This window comes from Zeugodacus cucurbitae, chromosome 2 (genome assembly GCF_028554725.1).
Source record: "Zeugodacus cucurbitae isolate PBARC_wt_2022May chromosome 2, idZeuCucr1.2, whole genome shotgun sequence".
Classification (NCBI taxonomy): domain Eukaryota; kingdom Metazoa; phylum Arthropoda; class Insecta; order Diptera; family Tephritidae; genus Zeugodacus; species Zeugodacus cucurbitae.
Genome location: NC_071667.1, coordinates 59,470,180 through 59,497,487, shown reverse-complemented (window position 1 = coordinate 59,497,487; position 27,308 = coordinate 59,470,180). Strand labels below are relative to the sequence as shown.

The window sequence follows — 27,308 nt, the reverse complement described above, 5'->3', positions numbered from 1 at the left end:
GCATGTACAGTTATATAAGCGTTATTAAAGAATTGGTGGCAAAGTATTACTTATAATATTGACAATAATAACTTCAAACATTTTTATTGAAAATCTATTTTATCTATGTATACATGTATATATATTTGTTTGTATTCATATAATTTACAGCAATGCTTTCAGATACAGTTGCATTTAGTAGTGTGTAAAAAAGAAATTATAATTGCAGTAAGTACTTAACTAAATTGCTTAAATACATAAATATTTTGTATTTATATGTACAATATCTGGAGAAAATATCATTCTTGTATATATATCGTGCTATGCTTCTCACTTTGCTAAAAAATCACATCTTATTGAGCTGATCACAAAATCCAATCACTATTTAACGGTTCTTATCCCTGATGGTCACGCATTTTCATAAAAAACTTCTTACGTCAAAACTAAAAACTTATTGTAAATTCTTACGTATGTTGTATATATATACTCTATATGTATTAAACTTATTTACAGAAGATATACATATATATTTATTGTACATAGACAGTATTTTACAAGAACAAAAATTAACGTTTAATAAAAAATAGAATTATCAAAAAATGTGTAATAATCGCAAATACATATATATATATATATTGTCTGTATATTAAATATATATTTATATGTATATAAATATATAATATAGTTTATATAAATATCTATAGTTAAACAATGGCAATCGTTGAGTAGCTAATGATGATAATATCCGTTTAATACATAGCTTAACGGTAAGTTAATGTGCTGTTGTGTGTAAATAGCATACACTAGTACATTTGTATGTGTAATTGTGGAATTTAACGGTTTTTCATTCATTTAGCACATAAATATATGAGTTATACTGGAACATTAAGCTCTCAAATATAATTTATACATTAGAATATTTATTATGATTTTTATTTTTACAGTTATGTATTTTTTTATAATTATTTTTTCTTTCTATAGTAAAATGTGTATTTACTTTGACAATTTTCGGGCATTATCCACACGATTATACTTTAAAACAATAAGGTACTAACAGTTTCTATTTAGTTACTCGGTTACTAATTCTAAATTCTTTTCTCCCAATTTTAATATACTTTTTTAATCATTTTAACTAATTCTTTGTATAGAATGCAGTCTCTGCCGCGTGGCTTACAAATCTCGCGATGATCCAAACGTATGCCGCATACGTCGCCAAAACCGGGGTCTGTGAAAGAAGTAAGAAGATTATAAGGTGTTAATTGTAACAATATTTATGTTGTTGTTGTAACTGTTTCTTAGATCTAAATTTTCTGCACATTGATACGCCAAAATAAAGATTGAATGTCTTCGGAAATCCATCTCATTTCTTCTATCAAAATGGTATAGAAGACGGGACGAGTTAAAATCCGGATGTCTGTCTGTCCGTTCGTCCGTTAGTGCAATAAAAATAAAAATAAGATATCATGGCGAAGCTGGGAGGGTTGCTACTGCAAAATGGTCGAGAACGGACGATTGCCACCCCCATAAAAAACTTTGGTACAATGGATCGCACTAGGAAGGGGCATATTTGAAGTATTTTTTTTAGAAGAGGGCGTTGTCCCGCCCCCAAATAGGTTTTTTCAGATAATAACCACGCCCACCTTCCATAAAAAGGAACGACGAAAAATCAGAAACACTAAATTTTACAGAAGAAAAGGAAGCTGCACTCAGATTTGAAATGCGGTAAATAATATTTTCTAATGACACTGATGAAAAATGGGCGAAATCGATTCACAACCACGCCTACTTCGCATACAACTCAATTGAATTCCAACTGATTCGTTCATATAATATAACATATGCATTAGGAACAAAAGAAGATAGCGGAACTTTGCACAAATACTGTATTTGAGCTGTGGCATTACTTGGGAAAAATTGTCAAAATCGGACTATAACTTTTCAATACCCCGGATATCGAACATGAAGAACACAGTGCCTAAAGGTAATTTTTTTTTATCGAAAATATCGGTAAATCTCTCTGGTAATTTAATTTAATTTAGATGAAATCATTTTCATCTAATAGTGTGGCTCTGCAACAAAAATGGTTAAAATCGGGTCATAACTTACCTAGCTCCCATATTCCTAATTATATGTTTTTCACAAATACGACGGGTTAAAACCTTATAAATCAGTTAATATCTGAAATATCTTAGCCAAATTAAGTGAGCATATAGTATTGGATATGTTGTTGTTGTTGTAATAATGATTATCCAGCCCTGTCGGAACGGAAAGCACAAGTCTAGTTGTCATCGAGGTCATCTAAAGAGAGTGGTTGCACCAAAGGGAAAGAAGTATTAGATGAGTTGGGCATGCAAAGAGGTGATTGGTGTCCCGAATGACTCATTGAATGCAGGACATGTATTTTGTTTGTCGAAGTTTAGTCTGGATAAGTAGGAGTTTAACCTGCTACAATATACAGAACGGAGTTGCGCAATACTCCTGGATATAGTGTATCTTGATGGTGAAAATTTGTGAAAATTTCGGTTCGCGAATTAACTATATCAATAAATTGCGAGAGTATACTTGTATACTTACTTGTTATTAAACTGTTTGGTAGATTTTCTATGGCTTATCCTTCGTTACAACATTTTATTCAAACTATTTCTAACTCACCTGCCGAATCCACTCCAACAATACGCAGATAAAGTACCGACATCAGAGTCAACGCGGTCTCCACAAAGCTGAATACCTCAATTTTAATGTGGCCCAAGTGATAAAGGCCGGCGAAACGTCGATGCAGATCCAATAAATATTTATTATCTGTAAAGGTAGAATAAAATATAGAGAATCATAATTGACTATGTTCAATTAGAACTTACTCTTCTCAATGTCCAACATTTCGACAGAACGCGCCAGCAGCGGCGCTTTAATGCATGCCAAATGTGAGCCACGATGCGGTACCGAGTAAAAGAAAACACCGCGTGAAGAACGCCAGAGCGGCGCCACGGCAGGACGACCACTCTCCCAAGCATCGACTATGATTTGCTTGATGAACAGCCCACCCTTGGAGTGACCCACCCACACAATTGGTTGTCCACAACCGATACGATGTTTTATCAGCAACTCGGTCATTTCGCGTGCACGCTCGATGAGGTTCGAACGGGGCTCCTTCTTCTTCCACAACGGACGCCACAAATATTGATCGGTGGTATAGTTGACGGCGATAACGCGTACACCGGGGCAGTCTAATGGCAGCCAATCACCGGGCCAGCACTTTGAGTAATTTGGATCATTGGGCGAAGGTTTGGCTTTGGCTTTGCCTTTCGCCTTGGCGCTATTGCTGGTAGGCTGTGTATGACTGATGTGTGGTTCACCGGCGCCATCATTCGTGGAGTTGTCGTTTCGCTTATCGAATTCACCCTGCAGCAGCCGACCGCTATCGTTCAGACGCAGTCGGAATGTGGGAAAGCTGTACTCGATGCCATCACAGTTTTGTATATCTTCTGGCGCGCCGCACTCATATGAGACGCTAGAAATAAAATCAAAAAATTATTAGTTTCTTAGGTATAAATTTAAGATCTTCTGCTTCGTATGCATACCCTTCCTTCAGTTCGTGCTCGCTGGCATCGAAAAAGCCATTATCCAAATCGCGCATTTCATCCGCATCCATTGGCTCCAGTGTGGCGCGATGATTCGCGTCGCTTTGCGCAAATCGCGCACGCTTCTGTTTATGTGGCGGATGTAGGGGGGCAGTGCGCGAATGTTTGGGCCGTTTCGGTGGTCGCACCGGTGGCTTTGGTGGCCGCTGGAAGTCCTCAGGTTGACGTTCGTTCTCCCACAGTCCCTGCTTCCATGTGTTCACTAGTGAACCATGCAGCCCGTGTATGAAGACAATGTCGGCGCGTATAGGCTGATCAGGTGGCGGTTCCGCCAATATTTTTATTGTGCAGCATTTTGGTGCTGGCGTGTGTGGCACCGCGCTTTTCCGCTTGGCCGTCGAAAAACTGGCCATAACTATGGAAGGTTCATTCAAAAATGGCGAGAGTACAGGCATTGTCGGTGTGCCGGGTGTTGCAGTTGGTGTGGGCGGTGGTGCAGCAGTTGGAAAATATGGTGCAATATCGATGGAAGGTATATCGGGAAGACTTTCAATACCATCGCGTGCTGGTCTTATTTTAAGAAGCTTCAAAATCGGTTCTATGCGCTGCGATACTGTAGATAAAGCAAAAAATAATAATATGATTTTTAACTTAATCATGATAGAATGTCTATTAAATATTAAAAATAAAATAAAATAAAATAAAATAAAATAAAATAAAATAAAATAAAATAAAATAAAATAAAATAAAATAAAATAAAATAAAATAAAATAAAATTAAAATAAAATAAAATAAAATAAAATAAAATAAAATTAAAATAAAATAAAATAAAATAAAATAAAATAAAATAAAATAAAATAAAATTAAATTAAATTAAATTAAATTAAATTAAATTAAATTATAATAAATTAAATTAAATTATACTAAATTAAATTAAATTATATTAAATTAAAGCAATGCTTTTCTAAATTATAGAAATTGACTAATTCAACATAATATTTCCTTCTCTCTTTTCAACAATTTAAGTATATCTATTAGCTTTCTAATTAAATTTATCGATGGTTTATATATCTTTCCGTTAATAGTTGTGTTATCATGATTTTTGACATTACTAAAAACACTATCGAGAATACATCACCTAAACCTTTTCGAAAATAGCCTACAAATGTACTGAGGATTACCGCAAATAATCTGATTTGTAAGCTTCCAAGTGTCAAATTATATTACCAGTATCAATTACAACAAAATCTAGCATTTATTACTGAATTAATTCCGATATATCATATATCACTTACAATTTTTTAATTTTTGAATGGATTTAGAGTAGCTAAAATCTGCAATTCGATTATAAAAAGTCAATCAAATAAATATAAATAACAATATATCATTAATAATTAATTACAACTACTTAAAAGTAATGATTACTTATTGTAAAAATCTTAAAAGTAATGATTACTTATTGTAAATAGTAATGATTACTAAAAAAGTTACGTATACGCACCGTGCACCGACGACAAATTCAACGATATGGAATTAGCGGCGAATGCCATTAAATTGGTGAGCACCTGACGGCTGGAAGTAATCGATCTCAGTACACGTTGAAAGCGCACATCGCGTATACCCTTGAAGCTGCGCATAACGCTGTTAGCAAGTGGCAACATTAGTCTTAAGATTATACCGAATGCGACACGCATACTGTTGCTTTGCTTACTGTAAACAAATATTAAAGAAATTATTAATTTATTACATAATATTAAACAGTTATTATTATACTCACGCTTCCGTACAACATCCTTGTCCGCTGGCATCCACCAGCTCGGTGACAAGTTGCTCTTCATCAACTTTGCTAATTTCAATTTCATTTAAATATTGCTTGGCCAGCTCCTCTTCATTATCGCTGTGCTGCTCAGCCTCGATTTCCACACTTCCCACTTTGCACTCTCCTTCACTATCACCTTCGCTTTCCATTTCCGCATTTGTTGCTGTATCCATTTCACTTATCACATCTCCCACTCTCCGCTCACCTTCACTCTGACTCTGCTCATCTGTGTAGCTGCATTTATTGTTGCTGTCACATTTTAAAGCTGACATAGTGGCAGTATTTTTGCTGTTGCTGCTGCTGTCGTCAGCGATTTGCATTGTGGCTATATCAATCACACAGTTCTCATTGTCCTCATCTAATTGCGGTTGCTGGTCCATTGGTGTGGCCACCGCTCCGTTGTAGCTCATTAGCGTTACTTCGTTCAGTGTATTTGTTGTTGTTGTATTAGTGTTTACAGCTAATTCGTTAAGATTGTTTTGTTGTACATAAAGATTGTCTACAACAACATTGTATTTAGCAAAAGCTTCGTTTTTTGTGTTGCTAGTGTTGATTGTTGTTGCTGTTGCTGTTGTGTCAATTTCACTTTCTGTTTTTGTTGTTGTTATACTAGTTTCGGCGGTATCATAAGTGTTTTGATTTGTTGTTTGCATTCTCGGTAGGTTTGTGTGTTGTTGGGTACTTCGTGGACGTCTAGGGAAGCGCTACAAAACAGCAGTTAGTTTCAAAATTAGCGGGCGTTTTCAAATATTCAGCGCTTTAGCTCAACTCACGTGTATGTTTACTTGTTGTTATTGTTGTACTTCACTTTAATTGCGAATTGTTGTAAATATTTCGTGTCTAAAACGATACAAAATCACATAAAATAAATTAGAATAGCTGATTTTGGGATTTATAGTTATTGGTGTTTTCGAAAATTAAAAACATTTCAGACAGAATACAACAAATTTCGAAACTGTGAATAAATTTTGAGTAGTTTCACATTTTATCAGAGTTTTGTTTTGGTTTTAATACATTTTTTATGAGTTCAAATATTTTTTGTTTTAATTTTTTTTTTTTTGGTTCTATTGTATAAAGGCTGCTTCAGTGTGGAAAAACTTATAAAATTAGTTTTAGTATAAAATTTTTTAAATTGTGTGAGTAGTAATGCATCTTTATCAGTTAAAATTTGAAATAAAAAGTTGTTTTTAGACAGTTGATTTTTAAAAAGTAACAAAATAGAGTTTAAATCAAGTAACAGCTGTCAAAAAGACTAACTCCGTTTAAAAACACCCGTTATATTAACTTTTTTCCGGAATTAGTCTATATAATCTCAACCAATCGGACGAAACACTAGTAGACCGCAGTAGGTTATCTTACAATATGCGGCTTACCAACGGCCAAGCTCTCGAATAAACTCAGATTTATCGTGTTTTATTATCACAATTTTGTAGCATCAAAAATCATTCCCAAAATAATTTTTTAAGGAATGCAGCCGAGTTGGCAGTAATTAGTTGGATAAATATCCGTGCCCGTTCCAGTTACATAGACCGACTGTGGTGGGAACGGAGTCAGTGATACCACCACATTTTGATGGATATTTTTATGTTTTTCTCATATAAAGAACTATTAATCATTAAGCTCTACTTTGAACCATAAATTCAACAAATCTACTGAATGTGTCATGACATAGGACACGATGATACTAAGATAAATCATATTCTTTGCATATACTGTATAATTTCTATGAATAAAACATAACCTTCAAAACTGTTGAACACATAGTTATATATGAGACCATTATACGGAGCGCAAGATCACAAACTCTTCATTGGAGTAAAATGTTGCTATAAATGTTTTAGCAACAACAACAAAGTTTTGAAAAAAAAAAACAATTTCAATTATTGGTTATATACACACATAGTACATATGTATACTATATAACCAATGAAGCCCTAGCACAACACTTTTCATTGCAGCCACCCAAAATCCATGAAAATGCTAATAGGATCCAATTGAGCTTCCGATCTTGTTAAACTCTCCAACCAAACAATTGTACTAATTATCTTCATATTAAAGTATTTTAAACTGCTCAATTCTGTATAAAACACTTAATTTTACGATTCACATTCCATAAATTCACAATTTTCACTGATCTAACACACACGACTGGGCATGCACAGCATTTGAAATGGCGACGGAAATTGGACAAGGCAATTGTAGAAATAGTGTTACCAATATGACAGAAATATACAGTAGTGGCGAATTCATTAAAAATTAGTTAATCTTTTATGCTATAATTTATGAATCTATTACATTTTTATAATCGTATATTATACGAAATAATTATATTTAATATTACCAAATTATCTTTTCAGTAAATACCTCAATTTTTGCTTAAAATTCAACTTTATTTGCTTATCCAGTGTTTTGCGCCATCTATCGGACATCTATTAACACTCTTCAAAGTTATTACAGTGCTGTCATTCATACTGAATGCAACAACTCACATCCGGCAACACTATGCAGTGTTCAGTATCCGCCGCCATTTCAATTGTCACGCACAAATTTCCGACGCGCTTGTGAAAAATTATGAAAATTGTTGAAAATTGTGGCTTTTGCATAAAATTTCAATCGAAATAAAGTGTTTTGTGGTAAATAATGAGCCAATGAGTGTTTTTAGTGAAAAAGTATGTGCGAAAGTTGTGTTTTAACAAAAGAGGCTCTTGCTGTATTCGTGAGTGCTGCGCGCAGGCAGAGCAAGAAGCACTTGTTAGTGTGTTTGTGTTGTAGGTTTTTAATAAATTCAATATTTTAGGGACTATTTATGAATAATTGCTGTGCTGCGACATGGATTTCAACAATATTCGAAGAAAGGTAAGTTTTCTTAAATATTGTATAATATTAAAATGGCAATTGAAGCTGCATTTAGACAAGCCGGCGGCAGCGCTGCTGTTGCTCTGCTCTGCTCTGCTTTTTGGTTTGAATTGATTGGTTTCAAAACTGCTGTGTGTGTATACGTAGTGTAATGTTTGAAAGCTTATAGAAATTCAACTAATATTATTCTATATTTTGAATAGTACTGTATTTCACTAAATCTGGAATTAAGTTTTAAGTAATGTATTATTAATGAATTTGAAAGGAAATTAATTTAAAATCTTTCAAATATGTTTTAATATTTATAAATATTGTTTAATTAACTATTATTAACGGTGAATATTGATAATATCGAATGATAATTATGATTCTGCCAAAAATAAATTTGAGCGAAACTCAGCCATCATTGGAGATTTAAATCAAATTTTAATTGGTTTTTTGCAAAAGCTACAAAATATATGGCGTATAAGTTGACCATTAGCAGTAGAGTAGAAACCAATCGATTCAGATATGAGCTTCCGTCATTAAGATCATGTCTTTACTTTTCATTTACAATTAAATAAAATAAATTTAAATTTTGTACAAAATTAATTTTATAAATCTTTTATTTATATATTGATATACTTGAGCATGGCATGTAAATACATATATATATATACAAGTGTTTTTGCTTTTTTTTTAATTATTACGTATATTAGATTCAAGTACGTGATAATTTTAAATGAAAACCAAAAACAAAAATAAATTAAAAATTTGAAAAATACAAAAAAAATAAAAAAAATATTAAAAAATAAAAAAAAAAACAAAAAGGGATTAAATGTCTGCTACGTCCACGTCGTTAATCCTGGGTTACGCTAAATTCTGATAATAATAGTGCATAAATCAATGATTTTTCATCATGTTCTGAGTTGGTTTTTTATTTGTAGCTCATACAAATTATGCTGTCCCAAAATTCCCTTTGGGGGGTAAAAAGGTGATGAAATAAGGAACATTTTAAGATATTTTCGAAAAAAAAAATCGAAGGGGGCATAAATTGTTAAAAATTTAAAAAAAAAAATTCTTTTTTTGCTATGAAATATTAATTTTAAATTTTTAAATTTTTACGATACACAGTTTTAAAGTTTGAGAAATTCTGTACAAAAAAGTCACATGTTGTTTTAAAATCTGTTCATTAGTTTTAAAGTTATGGCGGTTCGAAAATTTTTTTACAAAAAACTTTGGCCCCTTACAGTATGGCAACCCCGCGTTACACAGACCTAACAGCATATGTTTTATTTTAGGTTTTACATATACTATAAGATATATCATTGCCAAAGAAAATAAAGAACTTTTTTTTCAAGTGGCTTTTTTCCAGAGAATGCCCCATATACGACCTATATTATTTTTTATTTTTAAAGCAATTTATATATATATTATTTAGCTGTCACAAACAGCCATCTGATTGTCATTGAATGTTTCCTTATTGCAATGTCTCAGTCTTTTGTAATACATATATATTATATAAGTTTCTTGTGGTAGACAAAGGAGAAATAATGCCACCATATCTTATAAAAGGAAATCGAAATAAAAGAACTACAATGGTATGATTATGCAGGCTTTCTTGCTTTTTGTAAGCCATAGTATATCATAATTATTTGAAAAAATATATAAATAAATAATGACATTGAGCTTCGTTTTCTAGAATATTCTTTCTTCTAAAATTATAATGATTTTGTACTCGATATTATTAATATCGGTCAATTATTTATCATTCTTAAATAAAATATATAAAGTGGGAATATTTACTTATTTATGCCCGGTTGCACAGTTCTTACTTAAGTTGTGCGCAAATAAAATCTTAGATAATTGTTGTTGTTGACTGAGTAGTCATTTGCGTTTCACAGTCGATGCTTATTTTCTATAAAAATCTATTATGATATATGGCAGCACAATGAAATTGTTTGTATACAAATACCATCTGACAAATTGAAATTATTGTTGATGAAAAATAACTTTGCGACGAATAAATTTAGAATCTGGGAAATGGATGGAAACAATAAAAGGACACCGAATTTCATCGCAAGCGAGTGGGGGCACCTATTGCAACTCGCAGGAAAGCATATAACCGTCATTGAATGCGAGAAATTCCAAAAATTTTTTCAGCAAATAATTTTTGTTTTATTTTTTTGACAAATAAATCAATATTCAAAACGAAAATCAGCTGTTACTTAAGCACTGCTTAAGTCTCCCATTTTCAGTGCTTAAGCAGAACTTAAGTATGAACTGTAAAACGCAATATTTCTGTTTTATCTTAAGCACAACCTAAGCACTGACTGTGAAACCGGGCATTAGTACACTTTGTTGAATACACTTTGGAGAAAGGAAATTAAGTGAAGATTTTATGAGTTTGATTTCAATATTGAGTTTTTTTAAGTTTTGTATAGATAATTAAACTATATCGGTCCCTACTATAATGCTTTACAGACCCCACGACGCCTTCATTAAACAAAAAAAAATTATAATATCTAATATTCGACTTATGCCTTATTTAATGAAAATTTATTTAAACTCAAATAATAATCACAAAACCATAGCTAAATTAGTTAAATGCCTGCTTATATTTGTTGACATGCAAAGTGCACGACGATGTGTATTCAAGCGTTGCCATAAATATTTAATTACATTTTAATATTGATTTTCATTGCACATGTCATTACATAACGGTAAGTAAATATTTTCCTTACCAAATGCCTTTAACTATAATTTACGGCTAATGTTTAAGCAAATTTTGTAGAAATTTTCAACTGATTATGCACTTTTTGTATGATTTTAAATTATATACATACATATGTATGGATCCCTATTATTGTGCTTGCGTGCTTAGCTAAGTAAAATACACTCCTTATTTTACTGAGATATTTCACATTCTAGCCGATGTATACGGATAATGCTAATTTAGGAGCGGTAATTTTTTTAGTATTAAGAATATGTGAGCAGTTAGGGGAAAGTGTGTTACTGACAGATGTCACTAAATAAAATTAACATAAGGGAGAAAATCATTAAGTTCGGTATATAGTCGGAGCTCGATTTTATTAATTTTCGATACAAAATCAAAAACACCTATCCTCATCTAATTGTATTAAGTTTATCACCAACTTGACCAATGGATGATATACGATTTGAGCGCAGTCATCTTATATGGTATATAATGGATAAAAGAACCAACAGACAGCTATCCGGAAATCGACTCATTACGATGAACTGATAATTTTGATAAAAAAAAAACATTATCTATTTCTGTTTTATTTAGTGTTTACAAACAACCGTTAGATTCATACTAATTTTAAGCGCTACTCGTGAGAACATTAATAAATACATAAAATCTGCCTTGCTTCACTGATTGAAACTGAAAAGACCACAGATGTACTAGTGTGCGTGCGACATTTATCGATTTTTTCACGAGGAACAACAAAAATATATTGGATTCTGTAATCGTTTGCAATGTTGTTTTTTTAGCATAAAGCCAATTAGTAGATCAAGCATTCCCTCTAACAAAACAAACGCAAATTAGCGCCGTGTTCACTTTCCGCTTTTTCCGTGGGTCACTGTTATGCCAGCGCAGCCATTAGCCCAAGTTCAAGTTGAAGGCTGCTGAACAATGCGCTTGGAAATGCATTGCATCATAAGTAGAAGCGCGTGTATAAGTGCAATGGCCAACACAATCTCAAATGCATAGTGATTACATATATATTTTTTTTTGCAATGGTTTAAGCGTGACGTTAAACTGGCGGCTGTTATGCCTGCTTGAGAGCCTAACGACACACTTGCCTACATTTTTACCGTTAACAACAGTATGTGTAAACTAGAAATCTCAGTGGCTGCGCTATTATTGTATTGTTTTGCAATACTAATGTGAAATGCGAGATAAGATGAGTGTAAAAAGCAGATTGCCAGCCTTTTGTCGGTTCTCATTTCTAATTTCTAATGACAAATGACACATTTATTGTTTTATTAAACAAATATTTGCAAGTACTATTCTTCAAGGAGCCCGACGAATGTAGTATTATGCGATTGTTTTGTGATTCTATTAGCTAATTACACATTTTTTGTCAACATTTACTGGATTATTGCCACTTAAAAGGTTTCCAGATTTTTCCACTGAATTCATTGGTATACAGTTAGCGTCGAGAGTTTAGTGGACTGCCAATGCATTAATCCGCAAATTAAAGATTAAATCAAAGAAATGCACAGACCCAGTCTGGCATAAAATCGGATCGATTGATATACAGTCAGTGAAATCACAATATTATTGATTGTCGCTAAAACGTTTATCGTCATCATCGTGGTATTAAAATTAGTATTATTAAGATTACGAATGAAATTCTATTTAGAAACAGTAAGTTGACAACAACTTTCCACAAAACATATGACCAAAGATCTCACACTTTTTCACGAACCCGTTGTATTATTCTCAATACAAGCAGGAAAACAAGTGTTAGATATAACTGTAATAAATATTAAACAAATAAACAGATTTAGCTTGTATTAGTTATAAATCTATTTGTTGGTAATTTATTAGTTAAGCGTCTATATTTCTCTGATAAGATTTGCTGCCGGAGATTTTCTGTACAAGTTCAAGCGCATGTTACTGACAGGTAGGCAATTAAACAATTTATTTACTTTTTTTATTTATGCTAACGGTTCACTGAGTGCACAAACAGTTGTTTTTACTCAAATTTTTCATAGTTCTAAGCATAAAATTTATATACAAATAAAACAACATAAGTGTGTACGACAATAGTAGTTTAGTGCTTCAATCAAATAGGCTTTCGCCTATTTTCGCCTCTTCGTCTCTTTCGCGTGGAACAATTATTTATCTAAGGAAGAAATGATCAACACAATAAAATAATCACATTACAAGATTTATTGGAATTCGTTACCTGATTAGATCTAATTTTGACTAAAAAAATCACCTGGGAATTGTTCAAACCCCAATTACGTTTTAACGATTTCTCTTTCATTCATTTATTAATGTCATTAATTGAATGACAGATTTAGTGTAACTGTGTTTTCGATGGTAATCAGGTCTACCTAACTGTTTGTTGTAAGGGTTTTCAACAAGTATATATCCACTGATTTGAGATTCTGATTGATATTGAAAGATATATCTTTAATTTCGGGAAATATCTCTATGGAAGTGTATTAAATAAGTTCCATTCAAGACCCATCAGCCGGCTGCATTGTAACAAAATGTTCTCAGGGTTTTCTAGTGGGTTAATGCTGTGTTAAAGTCTCTATCCAAAAAAAAAGGGAGACCCCAATTACCGTGGTATAAGTCTCCTCAACATTGCATATAAGGCCCTGTCGAGCGTATTGTTTGAAAGACTAAAGCCCACCGTCAACGAACTGATTGGACCTTATCAGTGTGGCTTTAGACCTGAAAAATCCACCATGGACCAGATATTCACCATGCGCCAAATCTACACCAACAATGTCAGCCTCGAAATGCAACGCAGAATCACTCTTGCCAACAGGTGTTACTTTGGACTGAGTAGGCAATTGAAAAGTAAAACCCTCTCTCGACGAACCAAAATCAAACTCTACAAGTCGCTCGTTATTCCCGTCCTAATGACAACATCCGGGTTTTCGATAGAAAGGTTTAGTGGAAGCTTTATGGTCCTCTGAACATTAGCAACGACGAATACCGCAGACGATGGAACGATTTATATGACGACATTTACTTAGTTCAGCGAATAAAAGGACAGCGGCTACGCTGGCTAGGTCATGTTGTACGAATGGATGAAAACACTCCAGCTCTGAAAGTGTTCGATGCAGTACCTGGTGGAGGAAGCCTCGGAAGAGGACGACATCTACTCCGTTGGAGAGATCAAGTGGAAAGTGACCTGGCTGCACTTGGTGTTTCCAGTTAGCGTCAGAAAGCAAGAAAAAGAAATGAATGGTCCGCTCTGGTGGATTCGGCTATAATTGCGCCAAATATATACATATATATATATTCGAAAAATTGCCATCAAATATTTCTTTGGCATCTTCGACAACAGCAAGGACTAATAATTTGAACCCTATTTCAGGTTCTTCAAGAACTTAATTATAGTTTAAAATATATTTTCGCCTATATTTACACATATACATATATGAATCAAATTCTTTATATATATTTAATTATTGCCCTGAAACCTAATAATTTAAAAAGTATGCGTGCATATATTTTCTAACAAAAAGCCACTTGAACCGGTTCCACGCCAATTTATTTTACCCATTTTTCTATATTATTACATACATATTTATGTGTATATTTCAGTCAATAAATGTATATATCGCACGCATCTGTGACGATTGGCGTCTACACGTGATTTAATATTCAAACAATTGGCGAACCAAATTAATTCTATTGATGTGATGTACAATGTAGGAATTGATACATATACATATAAAAATATATCAACTCACTCGCGTTTCTGTTTTCTGCATGCTAATTTAGAAACAATCGCAGCAGACAGCTCATTGTATTAATTTGTATTGGCTTACATGCAAACAATTTGTTGCTTGAAATAAAGGTATATTATATAAATACATACATACACATTTTATCTACATATACTGGCATATAACCACTACAAAATAAGAAATAATAAAAATACAATAGTTTAATCTACATAATATATTATATTCGAAATAAGGCTATGCATTTTTGTCTAGTAAATTTTTGGTTTTTGGACGTGAAGAACTTCAAATAAATTGTAGAAAAAGTAATGAAATCTACAAAATGTTTACTTAGTATTTGAAAAATTTGGACATGTGGCCACATACTTAGCCACTGTTCCACTGTGCCACTGTGCCTTATGAAGACCATCCACTCTGCCGAAATTTGCGAAACTTTTCCATGGCCTACTAGTAACTTGGCCTTCCATTTTCTAGCCATTAACGCGACGAATATTGTCTTCCAACTGTTGAGTTCAACAGCAAAGACTACCAACTTGACATAATTCTTACAAAAAATAACTTAACGGCATTAAATCATATAATCTAATTATGACCTAGATATAGATAGTGATTTGATAGGCTCATTGCTTGATATGATTATATCATTGAAAGTTCACGGAACACAATAGACAGAACATTATTTGGATGCAGGAAGGTCTTGGAAGGTAGGTCCTTTCAGTCTCTTCATACAAATTTGTCAATTTAGTTACTGACATATCCATGAAAATATGTCAACACTGAAGATAATATGATTATACACATGTCTGGTGTGGCAGACCAAACTCAAGGGTTAAGAATTCGTTGAAATACGCAATCAAAGTTTCTATGCCCTAATTTAGGATATAAGAGCATCAATATCTTCTAGTAGGCACAGGAGCTGTATTTCTCTGTAAAGAGAAGAAATGTTACTGATAAATCTAGTATGTTTGGACCACTGTTATCCAATATACTTAAATTACAAAATTGTTCGATAATTCCATGAAAAACAATTTACTTAGATTCTAAACTTGATTACTATTCATTCTTATCTTAATATGTGAAACTATATTTTTTTAATATTAACAATTCTGTAAAAAATTCGAAATATCTTTCACTCGGAGAGCTCAGTGAATCATTATGTGAGATTGCCATCGTTACCTCTTTCATATCATATATTAGGGCGTCTGTAATACCATAACTCTCCATTTATATAGAAATACTAACCAAAAATCTTAAAAACCAAGTAATCTTATACTTTTTTTCCCATCTAGTAAACCAACCCTAATGCTCTTACATATGCAACGCAGTTATTAAACAGAATTGCGAATTTCCAACTAGCGTAGAATTAAATAAATTGATGCTAATTGAATTCGTTGGTAGTTGTTGCATGCAACAGATTGTAAGAACTATTATTATGCACTGGAATTGTACGTAGATAGATATAGAGGTATTAAGCAGAATCCTACTGGAGACTTAAATAGAACATTTTATTGCTGCGTTCAAAAGTTAAGAGTAAAATTATTAAGAATTTTATTAGTCAACTTGAGCTTGTAAATAATTAGAAAAAACCACATTATATAAATAAAATACTTTGTAAAGTAGAGAAATGGCAACTAATTTAAAGACAATTATATTATGAAGAATTCAATTTGGTTTTGCGGTTTTGTTTCAAAAATAAAAAATAAAAATATATATTTATTTTTAATAACTTATTTGAAAACCTAGAAAAATTAGTATTTAAAATTCGCGTAACCTTCCCAAAATCTTCATAAAATTAGCATTTGAAACTCTATTATCTATACATGCATATGTCTCAATAACGTCAAATTAAATGACAGGTGTGGTCAAACTAATGAAAACAGTAGTCAGTTCATTTTTATATCAATTTCTGTGAACAGTTTAAAGGAAATATAGAATCTAAGGAAAAAAACAATCAAAATTTACTATTTTTTCCTATTTCTCGATATCAACTTATTTACTATACAACTAAAGCTTAAAAAATTATATTTTTGAACTTTACTCTGTACTATGCTCTCTTCTCTGTGTTCTATTATTTACATATCTGAATTTACTTACATTCAAGTGCATGAGCAAAAACTGCACTGCACTTTGTTGTATGGGATTCAAATGTTTTTTTACTGGCGATAAGATAAGTTTTACACTAACTACGTGAAGAAGGTCATTGAACGTGTAAAAATTTTTTACGTATTAAATATTAATTAAAATTTGATTTAGTTATCTATTTATCTGGCTAGACGAAAATGTCTACATCAGATAATGATATTCAATTATTTAGACCTCGTTATCCACATTAGGATTTTCTCTACTTTGGTGGTTTCATGATTTAATGATCCCTTCTTTACCAGAAACTTACCTATATTCTCTTCCTACCGGTTTCGCTAGGTATTATAGATATGGTTTGGAACAATAATTACTTTTTATTATGAAAATTTTCGAGTAGGTTATCGGGAAATAGAAAATATCCCTTAAAGGAAAGTTTTTGCTATTATTAATTACAAAAAATCCAAAATAAAAAAAAAATCAAATATTAAAAAAAAATTTCCAAATTATCTTCATTTGGATTATTAAAGAGAATTAATTGGCATTAAATATTGACTGAAAATATAGTAACAAATTTTGAGGACAGACATGACGAATTTTAACAGATTGAATCGAAGAAACAACTGGTATAGGGGTTACGCCACCCTGAAGTTTTTAAAAAAATTATTTTTTTTTTTTTTGCATTCTTCTATATTCTAACGAGTATTTTCGGATATCTCCGAAAACAATGTCTCAATAATTACGAAAGTTATGTTCAGAAGAAGTCAGTACGGTGGGAGTGCGTACTAAAGTATATTTATACTCTCGCAACAAATGTTGCTAAAGTTTTGTTCACTTAACGGTTGTTTGTAACACCCAAAACTAAACGAGTTAGATATAGGGTTATATATACCAAAGTGATCAGGGTGAAGAGTGGAGTTCAAATCCGAATGTCTGTCTGTCCGTCCGTCCGTCCGTCCGTCTGTGCAAGCTGTAACTTGAGTAAAAATTAAGATATCTTGATGAAACTTGGCACACTTATTTCTTGGCACCATAGGAAGGTTGCTTTCGAAAATGAGCAAAATTGGACCACTGCCACGCCCACAAAATGGCGAAAACCGAAAACACATAAAGTGCCATAACTAAGCCATAAATAAAGCTATGGAAATAAAATTTGGTATGAAGGATCGTACTATGAAGGGGCATATTTGGATGTAATTTTTATGGGGAAGTGGGCTTGACCCCGACCCCTACTAAGTTTTTTGTACATATCTCGCATACCAATAGAGCTATATAAACCAAACTTTCTGCAGTCGTTTTTTTAGCCACTTCCTAATACAGTCCAAAAATGAAAGAAATCGGAACATAACCACGCCCACCTCCCATACAAAAGTTAGGTTGAAAATTACTAAAAGTGGGTTAACTCATTAACGAAAAACGTCAGAAACACTAAATTTCACATAAGAAATGGCAGATAAAAGCTGCACTCAGATTTTTTTACAAAATGGAAAATGGGAGTGGCGTCGCCCACTTATGGGTCAAAAACCATATCTCAGGAACTACTCGACCGATTTCAATGAAACTTGGTTTGTAATAGTTTCCTTACCTCCCAATAATATGTTGTGAAAATAGGCCAAATCGCTCGACAACCACGCCTACTTCCTATATACCAGAACTTTGAATACGATCTGAATCGTTTACTTTACAATATATAAAGTAAGTACTAGTGAAGATATCGGCGCAGAACTTTGCACAAATACTATTTTAATAGTGTGGCAGCCCCATTCTAAAAATCGCCGAAATCGGACCATAGGTTTTTAAGGCCTCATATATCGAACACGAGGACCTCGGTGCTTCTAACCTAATATTACGGTTTCCAACTTTCAATGGACTTTATACAATATATATGACGAATATGTGGGTCAAATTGTGTATTATATAATATAAATAAAGTTAAATAAATAAATTGCGAGAGTATAAAATGTTCGGTTACGCCCGAACTTAGCCCTTCCTTACTTGTTTTTTCTTCTTTCCGTTTGCCTTAAAACCACATTTTTCGAGACGGTGTACACGATAACTCAAAAACTATTCAACCAATTGACTTGAAAATTAAACTGCATCTCCCTAAATAGGTATCCAATTTTTTTTACTGTAACTTTTTTTTATCATATAAAATAAAATTTTGAAATTCTTCCATTTGCGTCAAAATTTGTTTAAAAAAAGCCATCTCTGTCATTTTAATTAGATTAATTTTTTTTTATATTTATAAAGCTTAAGATATGTTTTAAATTAGCAATGAAAGTAAAGAAATCCTACCTCAAATAGTTTTGTCAATAAAATTCCTAAAAACCATCCGATTTTCATGCGTTCAGGGTGGCATAACCCCATAAGCTTGCATAATCAATTACACATCAATTGTACACATATAGTTTTTAATGTTGACGTGGCATTATTCACAAGAGAGCAGAACTCAAACTTAACGAGCAGTAATGTAGCGCATCGAAGAGGTCAAATATAAGCTACCACTTATAAGTTTGAGTAAATTTTTTATCAAGTGTTTAGTAAGGCTTAGATGATCAACTTGAAGGTAATTCAAAGTGAAAGAGTAGTGGTATAATAACTGAAATTTATATATTCAAATTATAAACGCATTTAAGATTAATGGGTAAATTAACAGTACTAAAATATATCTCTTAAATCTAGTCGAAGATTTTTTCGATACTTGAAACTTCGAAGACTCGAAACGAATAACCCTTTATAACACCAATTAGTTTAAATTTATAAATACTATATATATATACTATAAAAAAACTATACATATACACGTGCATTCCACTGCCAATTACTTGGTTAATAATCAAATATCAATCATTGCTTCCAAAAACGCGTTTGTATGCTTGTGCACAATCAACAATTGTAGGTCAGTGAGCGCTGAAGCGTGCCAAAAACCACACACATACATTATAAATACAAACCGCCTCTTTTTCCTATACTTCATAACACAGTGGTAATTTTATGTCGGCAGATCAGCACTCAAACAATAAATACAATAATTATTTATTTATTTCGCTTGCGCACGTTTTCCCAAACGCATATGGCACATACATATGTACACAAGTCACAAGTATGGAAGTATGTATGTGTGTGTATGTTAAAAAAGTAGTCAAAAACGTGTGAGGCAGTTCGACCATTCCAAATATACATATAAGCTTATAAAGTAAATAAAAAAGAATAACAACAGCTTGAAAGTGAACACTGTTGACTAGGCCTTGAATTCTAAATCAGTAAATAGTTAGATAACCAATATTTACAACAAAAAAAAAAAAACAAGTAAGGAAGGGCTAAGTTCGAGTGTAACCGAACATTTTAAACTCTCGCAATTTAATTATTTAACTTTATTTATATTATATAATACACAATTTGACCCACATATTCGTCATATATATTGTATAAAGTCCATTGAAAGTTGGAAACCGTAATATTAAGTTAGAAGCACCGAGGTCCTCGTGTTCGATATATGGGGCCTTAAAAACCTATGGTCCGATTTCGGCGATTTTTAGAATGGGGCTGCCACACTATTAAAATAGTATTTGTGCAAAGTTCTGCACCGATATCTTCACTAGTGCTTACATTATATATTGTAAAGTAAACGATTCAGATCGTATTCAAAGTTCTGGTATATAGGAAGTAGGCGTGGCTGTGAAGCGATTTGGCCTATTTTCACAACATATCATTGGGATGTAAGGAAACTATTACAAACCAAGTTTCATTAAAATCGGTCGAGTAGTTCCTGAGATATGGTTTTTGCCCCATAAGTGAGCGACGCCACGCCCATTTGCCATTTTGTAAAAAAATCTGAGTGCAGCTTTCATCTGCCATTTCTTATGTGAAATTTAGTGTTTCTGACGTTTTCCGTTAATGAGTTAACCCACTTTTAGTAATTTTCAACCTAACTTTTGTATGGGAGATGGGCGTGGTTATAATCCGATTTCTTTCATTTTTGGACTGTATTAGGAAGTAGCTAAAAAAAAACGACTGCAGAAAGTTTGGTTTATATAGCTCTATTGGTTTGCGGAATATGTACAAAAAACTTAGTAGGGGGCGGGGCCACGCCCACTTCCACAAAAAAATTACATCCATATATGGCCTTCGATCCTACGATCCTTCATATCAAATTTTATTTCCATAGCTTTATTTATGGCTTAGTTATGGCACTTTATGTGTTTTCGGTTTTCGCCATTTTGTGGGGTGGCAGTGGTCCGATTTTGCTCACACACAGACGGACGGACGGACAGACGGACAGACAGACATTCGGATTTGAACTCCACTCTTCACCCTGATCACTTTGGTATATATAACCCTATATCTAACTCGTTTAGTTTTGGGTGTTACAAACAACCGTTATGAGAACAAAACTTTAGCAACATTTGTTGCGAGAGTATAACAAAACAAACGCTAAAGTTCAACAAAACCGGTATCTATTTCAGGTAAGCACTCAACTTTATTTATTATTTACACTTTTGTTTATTTGTGCAAATGCCATATTTCAGCTGGCTCAATTTACAAACATACATATCATACATGCAGACACCTGTGTAAGTGTAGCCAATAGTTGCTAAGCGCAACAACAACTTTTATTATGCAAACTTTACAAATTTATATAATACGCCAATTTATATATTACACAATATATATATAGATTTAATTATTTATTATGTCGTTGTTATACATTTTTCACAATTACTCCAGTAATTAGAAATGCGCAACTTGTCTCCATGAGTGTTATGTAAGAATTCGATTATAAAGCGGGATTCCATAAGTGTATCGGATGTATGTATTGTTGTACAGAATGAATTTTGCATGTGAAAAGACTGATCTTTTCTACAATTAATTAAAAAACATATTTCTTGGATTCTAGTCTTAGAAAATAGTTTTTTTTTTACAAATGTCAAATCTATGAAAACAAAATTGTAAATTTTCTCCCATGTGATATAAAATATCACATTACTTCATCGATACATATTCGATACACAAAATCACATGAATAGCTGCAAAATTGGAAGGTGTCCAACTTTTTTGAAAATGCTGCGTAAAATGGTCTCATGTAGTCTTACAAGAGAATTTAATTTGCATTTTTTGGCAACTCTAAATAACCTAGAAAAAATAATTATTAGATTTAGGTGCATATATTTTTGCAATTCGATCGGTATTAATGCTCAATTAAATGAAGTTATCTTCAAAATTGCAATTTTCCAAAAACTATTTTAGACGAGTACCGATAGTATTGAAAATAAATCGATCCCATTTATATATAGGATTTGCTGAAAGTCCTTAAAAAAATAAGTTATAGTATTTCTAGATTTGAAAACAGAAACCTTTTAAACTAAATCTATGTATATAGACAAGCTGGATGATTAATGCCATCACCCACTTTTTCTTGACATAATTTAGACTAAAATAGTTTATAATTTTCAGATTTCCAAATTAATTAATTAATAACTTTCTGGGTATCCACGGTTTATCAATATTTGAAGTTTTTAATTTTATCCCTATTAGAACTCTTAGATCTCCCTTGTGTGGACTGTATTTTAGAAACAAATGTACTTTTGACTATTTTTAGATCTTTCGTTCATCGCAAAGTCTTGTCTGAACTACGTCGATGGTGTACCACTATATTTAACCTACATATATTACTCGTTTAAGGGGTTATGTGGGTTTCAGAGGCTAAATTCAAGGGCATTTTTACAATTTTTTTATACATACAATCATATATTTCATTTAAATATTTCAGCGTAGCAAATATACATGTGTAAACAGTATTTTGTGAAATTTTTGTTTAAAAATTCCGAAAACTCAGCCGTTGGCAGCTCAAAATCCATGACGTGTCCAACATAAATGTCTGGCCGTGGGCATCATAACTCATGATAGGTTCATCTAAAAACAATAAACCAAATATATTTTGCACATGCTATGGATAAATCTTGTTAATGAACGAAGAAAAATGAAAATATTGAAATTTGAATTTTTGTCAGAATTTAAACCAAAAAACTAATCTTTTGATCAAATCGAAAAAAATAATTAAACATTAAGTTTTGAGAAAATAGAGTATATGGTTTAACATTTATACTGACGTTGCCTCATAGGCGGAACTTCCAAAGGGTATATCTCTTAGAATATTACTCGGATTGATTTGATATTTTTGGATATTATATATTAATAATATTACATATTACACTATTTAATAATACAATATTTTTTTTTTCCAAAATTTGAAAATTTTAAACCCAGCCAACCTCTTGAATGACAATATCTCTTCACTAATACTTATCATCTTCTATTAAACTAGCATTTCTCGAAGATTACTGGTGTGACGAACTATTTATCTTGAATTCATTATCATCAAATTTGAAGATAAAGTGTATTTGAAACACACTTCAAGAATTTCCTTATTTACAATTACTGTAACTTGTAGCAATCTTCTTGTAATTGCAACCAAAGCTACTATATGAAAAACTTCAAATGATTTCGTGTTAAAAATGACATCCATGCAAAATATCTGTTAATATTTCCTCTTTCTGTTTCTACTCCCTACAAAAGCCTGCATATATTTAAATATTTAAATGTTATTTTATAAAAGTACATGCATTACAGTGAAATAAACAAGTTATAAACTTCAACAAATTGCTATTAAAATTGATTTATACGCAAATTAACACGAATAAGTGAATATAAAAACGCCACAATTTAGCATTACACGCGCCTTCATTCATTAATTGCTAACCTATGGGAAATTTAAATAAACACACACACACATACACAAATAATATAAACAAATAGTGCAACAACCTCTTCTATAAATTATTAACAAATTTTATATGGTTTTATTAAACGGCAGAAATATGCACAAATACATACACACAAATAAATATTCATATAAGTGTATGTATGTATGTATGTATTTCTGCAGTTTGCCACTCGAAATGCACAGCTTCTCTAGCCGTATAAACTATTCAAATCTCAATAAACAACAATAAAAATAAAAATTTTTTTTTTTTCGTTTCAAAAGCTTTTCTAGAGCGTGGAGAGCGGCACGTGGCAGCATCGACGCCAACATATATAAATAAACAGAGAGCGAAACTCTTGTAATCAAACGAGCTTTAATCGAGGTACTCGATGCCAACAAAAGTGGTGCACGCGTAAGCAGGGTTGTCCGATTTGAAACTATTCAATGGCAAATGTGTACTTTTTTTGAGGAATTTTTGGATTGTCATATTCAAATTATTGATACAACTATATATTAGATTTATTTTTTCTTAAATTATGCAACATTTCAAAATATTTTTTGTAGTGACGAGTGTTAAAGGTTCTTATGATTGAGGTTTTGAGATTTATTGAAAGATTTCAGTGAAAATTATTAAAAATATTTGTATGAACTATTTTCGTTGTGCTTCGTAAATCTGATTTTCCCTAGAAATGAATGAATTTTAGAAATTAATTTAGAAAAGATAATTTTATAAAACATTATAAGGTCTTAACCTATCTCTAAGATATTGTCAACAATATTTTGAAAGTTTAAATGTTTCAAACAATATTTATTTTCATAAAAAACATCTAAAGATTATTCTAGAATAAAGGTTTAAATTTTAAATTTAAAAATAAAGGGTATATAAAAAAATAAATATAGGTTTATAGTTTGGGTATTTAAAATATGTGGCAACCCTGCACGTAAACCACAACGTAATACAAATATTTGTACCAGCGTGTAAATATCTTTGTAATGTCAAAACAAATGAGTATATAAATAATTTTCAGTTTTGGGTTTTCGTAACTTATTTCCGTTTAACAACAAAACACAAGCCGAACTTTACTTTGCCCAAAATTATTATAGTAATCAGTAAGCCTTGATTACATACTTTCGTTTTCTACATAGATAAACCAGTTGTTCAGATTATTCAATAAAAGTGATTAATGACAGTAATTATACAAATATGAGTGAAAATATAAATAATATTTTTAATCACAGAGTCAAAACTCAGTCATTCTACTACCGTTTTCTTTCTATTTGGTCTACAACTTTGCTTCCGCCGTTTTTGTTTTTTGTAAATTTAAGGCTTTTTTCCACTTATGACAGCCTCACCATACGTATCCGAAAGCATTCGATGAGCCTCAGCCGCACTTTTCTTGGGATTAAAAAATAATAGCAAAATTTCCCGCAAATGTCGAGAATTCGGCTCAAAAAGTGACGTTTTCAGTTGAGAATAAGTTTGGGATGCAAACAGATCTCTACACATATTTTGTTGGGTTAATGTTGACACAAATGTCCAAGATCGATATAAAACGAGTTAATCGAATTAATCGACCAGCGCTTGACCCTAGAGACATTCCCGCAAACGTCGAGAATTCGGCTGAAAAAGTGACATTTTGACAGTTGAGAATAAGTTTGGGATGCAAACAGATCTCTACACATATTGTGTTGGGTTAATGTTGACACCAAGATCGATATAAAACGATTTAATCGACCAGTGTTTGACCCTAGAGACATCTATTGGAAAACGGCGAAAGCAAAGTTGTAGACCAATAATAGTATCTGATGGACAGTTGATATTGAAATTTGCCCTTTCTGTGAGTTTTCCCCTTCCATAGTGGGTGGACTTTAAATTATTTTTAAGAAAATAGTGATATAATAATACACTTAAATCAAAGGACCACGTCTCGACCTTCAACACATACTTTTCATTGCTAACGTATAACATTTACAAGCAGCTTAAGGATTTAATCCTGATACCGAAAGTGTAATTCACCAGCTTCGGTATTCTCAGTACTTATCAAAATTGAAATATTTTCGGTGCATCTCAGCAACACAAGCATTTCAACTTTACTCGTTGCAGCAGAACGTCACAAAATTTGACGTCAAATTTAGCTGCAATGATAAAAAAAAAACGAAAAGCAGACAAGCCACTAGGAGCGTGTGAAATGCTTTACTATTTTTGTAACTTGCACGGAAGGCGTTGAACTGTTACAATATTGAAAAGCGCATACTATATTTTTTGTTTTACAGTTGGATATGTAGCTATATTGCAATAAACTAGTAGTGAAGCTTCTAACTAGTCAGAAAAGTAACGGACTTATACCAGTTTTTGGAAATATGGTACAGAGTGTGAGCGCTCTTCCAATGAGGAATCAATGTTTTACTAATAAAAATGTGGAGAAACTGAAAAAGTTACAAATTAGTACGTTTATCTTTTTTTCTTGAATAAAAATTAATCTAGTCACTTATGTAACGATTTTTAACTGGTATAAACTGGTATAATTTGGACGAAAATCTGTAATAAGCAATTAAAGATACCAGTTTTTTGTATCTGGGAAAAGAACAGTCTTCTGACTAGTTGTGCTTATGGTTCATAAAAATTAATTGCACCGCAGGGTGTGAATTGCGCGCCCAGACAGACAAATATTTGATTATCATGATGCAGGGTCAATTTGAGCGAGATTCCTCTTATTTGCCAAAACGTGCCGACTTTTCCGCATTTTCTGTAAGATTAATAGTTCAATATAACAATGAATCATGTTGTTGGTCGCGTGTGTATGAGGGGGAAACTTTTATTTCACTAAACTATTTTAGAACAATATATATCGATAAATACATAAATATATCTATTTTACACATATTTTTTCTGGCTGTAATATACTCACATTGGCTTGTTGTTGTAAATTAGTTGAGTTGACTTAACTTTTGGCGTGTAATTAATTATGTCACAATTTAGTTTTAATTTTTTATTTTTTGAATATTTTTTTAATGGCTAAGCAACAATTATATTTTACTTTAATGAGTTTGATAATTGCCAACGCACATAACTATTATATTCTGGAGTATTTAAATAATTGCACATTTCATTTCATACACTTAACTAATAATAGACGTCATTCACCGCTAATTGAGTAATAAAAGAGCAATCGTCGAGTTGAAAGGGCCACGGAATTTTCAAAGTGGTTTTTCATTTATCTTTTCGTCATACTTTCGCATTTCTCTATGTTTAATTATAAAACGTATGCGAATGCCATAATAATAACCTTGATACCTTCCGTCCGACAATCAATGCGCCCTTTTAATGTCCATATAGACTAGGCAACAAAATCGTTAAAGCAAATGAAACGCGAAGAAAAAAATATTTGCGACAGCGAAATGAAAATTTTCATAAAAATCGCTGGAAAACTGTTTGCACAACTGTTGTCCGCTCGCGTTTGATCTGAAATCCGATACCGTACTTGGTTATCTCTGGGTGCTTTGTGTGGAACCAATCAAATAAAAAATATGTAAACAGCGCAAACAATTTGCTTTCTAGTTCTTTATGAAATTATCACACGGCGCATAAACAAAAGCAACGTCTCGCTGACTTCGGCTACAATTAATTATGATATATACTATATGTATGTAATATTATGAATATATTACATATCGCTTAAGTAACACAAACAATTCATTACACTGTCTCTATCGTAGTGCTGGTCTATATTACAACGTCTTCGCTAAAGCGCTACCAGAACCGAACCGCTCCACAATTAAATGAAAACTAATT

General features: G+C 32.2%; 1 protein-coding gene across 2 annotated transcripts; it reads right to left on the bottom strand.

The window, feature by feature from the left end:
- Window positions 1-27,308, bottom strand: LOC105215844 (uncharacterized). 2 transcript variants are annotated; one of them, XM_054228527.1, is made up of 9 exons: window positions 26,425-27,308; window positions 6,150-6,216; window positions 5,335-6,080; window positions 5,059-5,267; window positions 4,853-4,891; window positions 3,558-4,170; window positions 2,838-3,487; window positions 2,632-2,778; window positions 1-1,204 (listed from the first exon to the last, which is right to left on the bottom strand). In XM_054228527.1, exons 3-9 carry the CDS (start codon window positions 6,027-6,029, stop codon window positions 1,086-1,088), a joined length of 2,472 nt encoding a protein of 823 aa, XP_054084502.1. In that variant the 5' UTR covers window positions 6,030-6,080; window positions 6,150-6,216; window positions 26,425-27,308; the 3' UTR covers window positions 1-1,085. The 2 variants fall into 2 exon arrangements, with proteins under 2 accessions (XP_054084502.1, XP_054084530.1); XM_054228555.1 differs by lacking the exon at window positions 4,853-4,891 and having other exon boundaries at window positions 3-1,204; window positions 26,425-27,307.

Bases quoted from the DNA above. Each gene is read 5' to 3' on its own strand.
- LOC105215844 (XM_054228527.1), bottom strand. From the start codon at position 6,029: ATGCAAACAACAAATCAAAACACTTATGATACCGCCGAAACTAGTATA. The intron at 4,171-4,852 runs GTAAGTGATATA...CTTTATCTACAG, and splicing joins CATTCAAAAATTAAAAAATT to TATCGCAGCGCATAGAACCG. The intron at 3,488-3,557 runs GTATGCATACGA...TTTTATTTCTAG, and splicing joins GAGCACGAACTGAAGGAAGG to CGTCTCATATGAGTGCGGCG.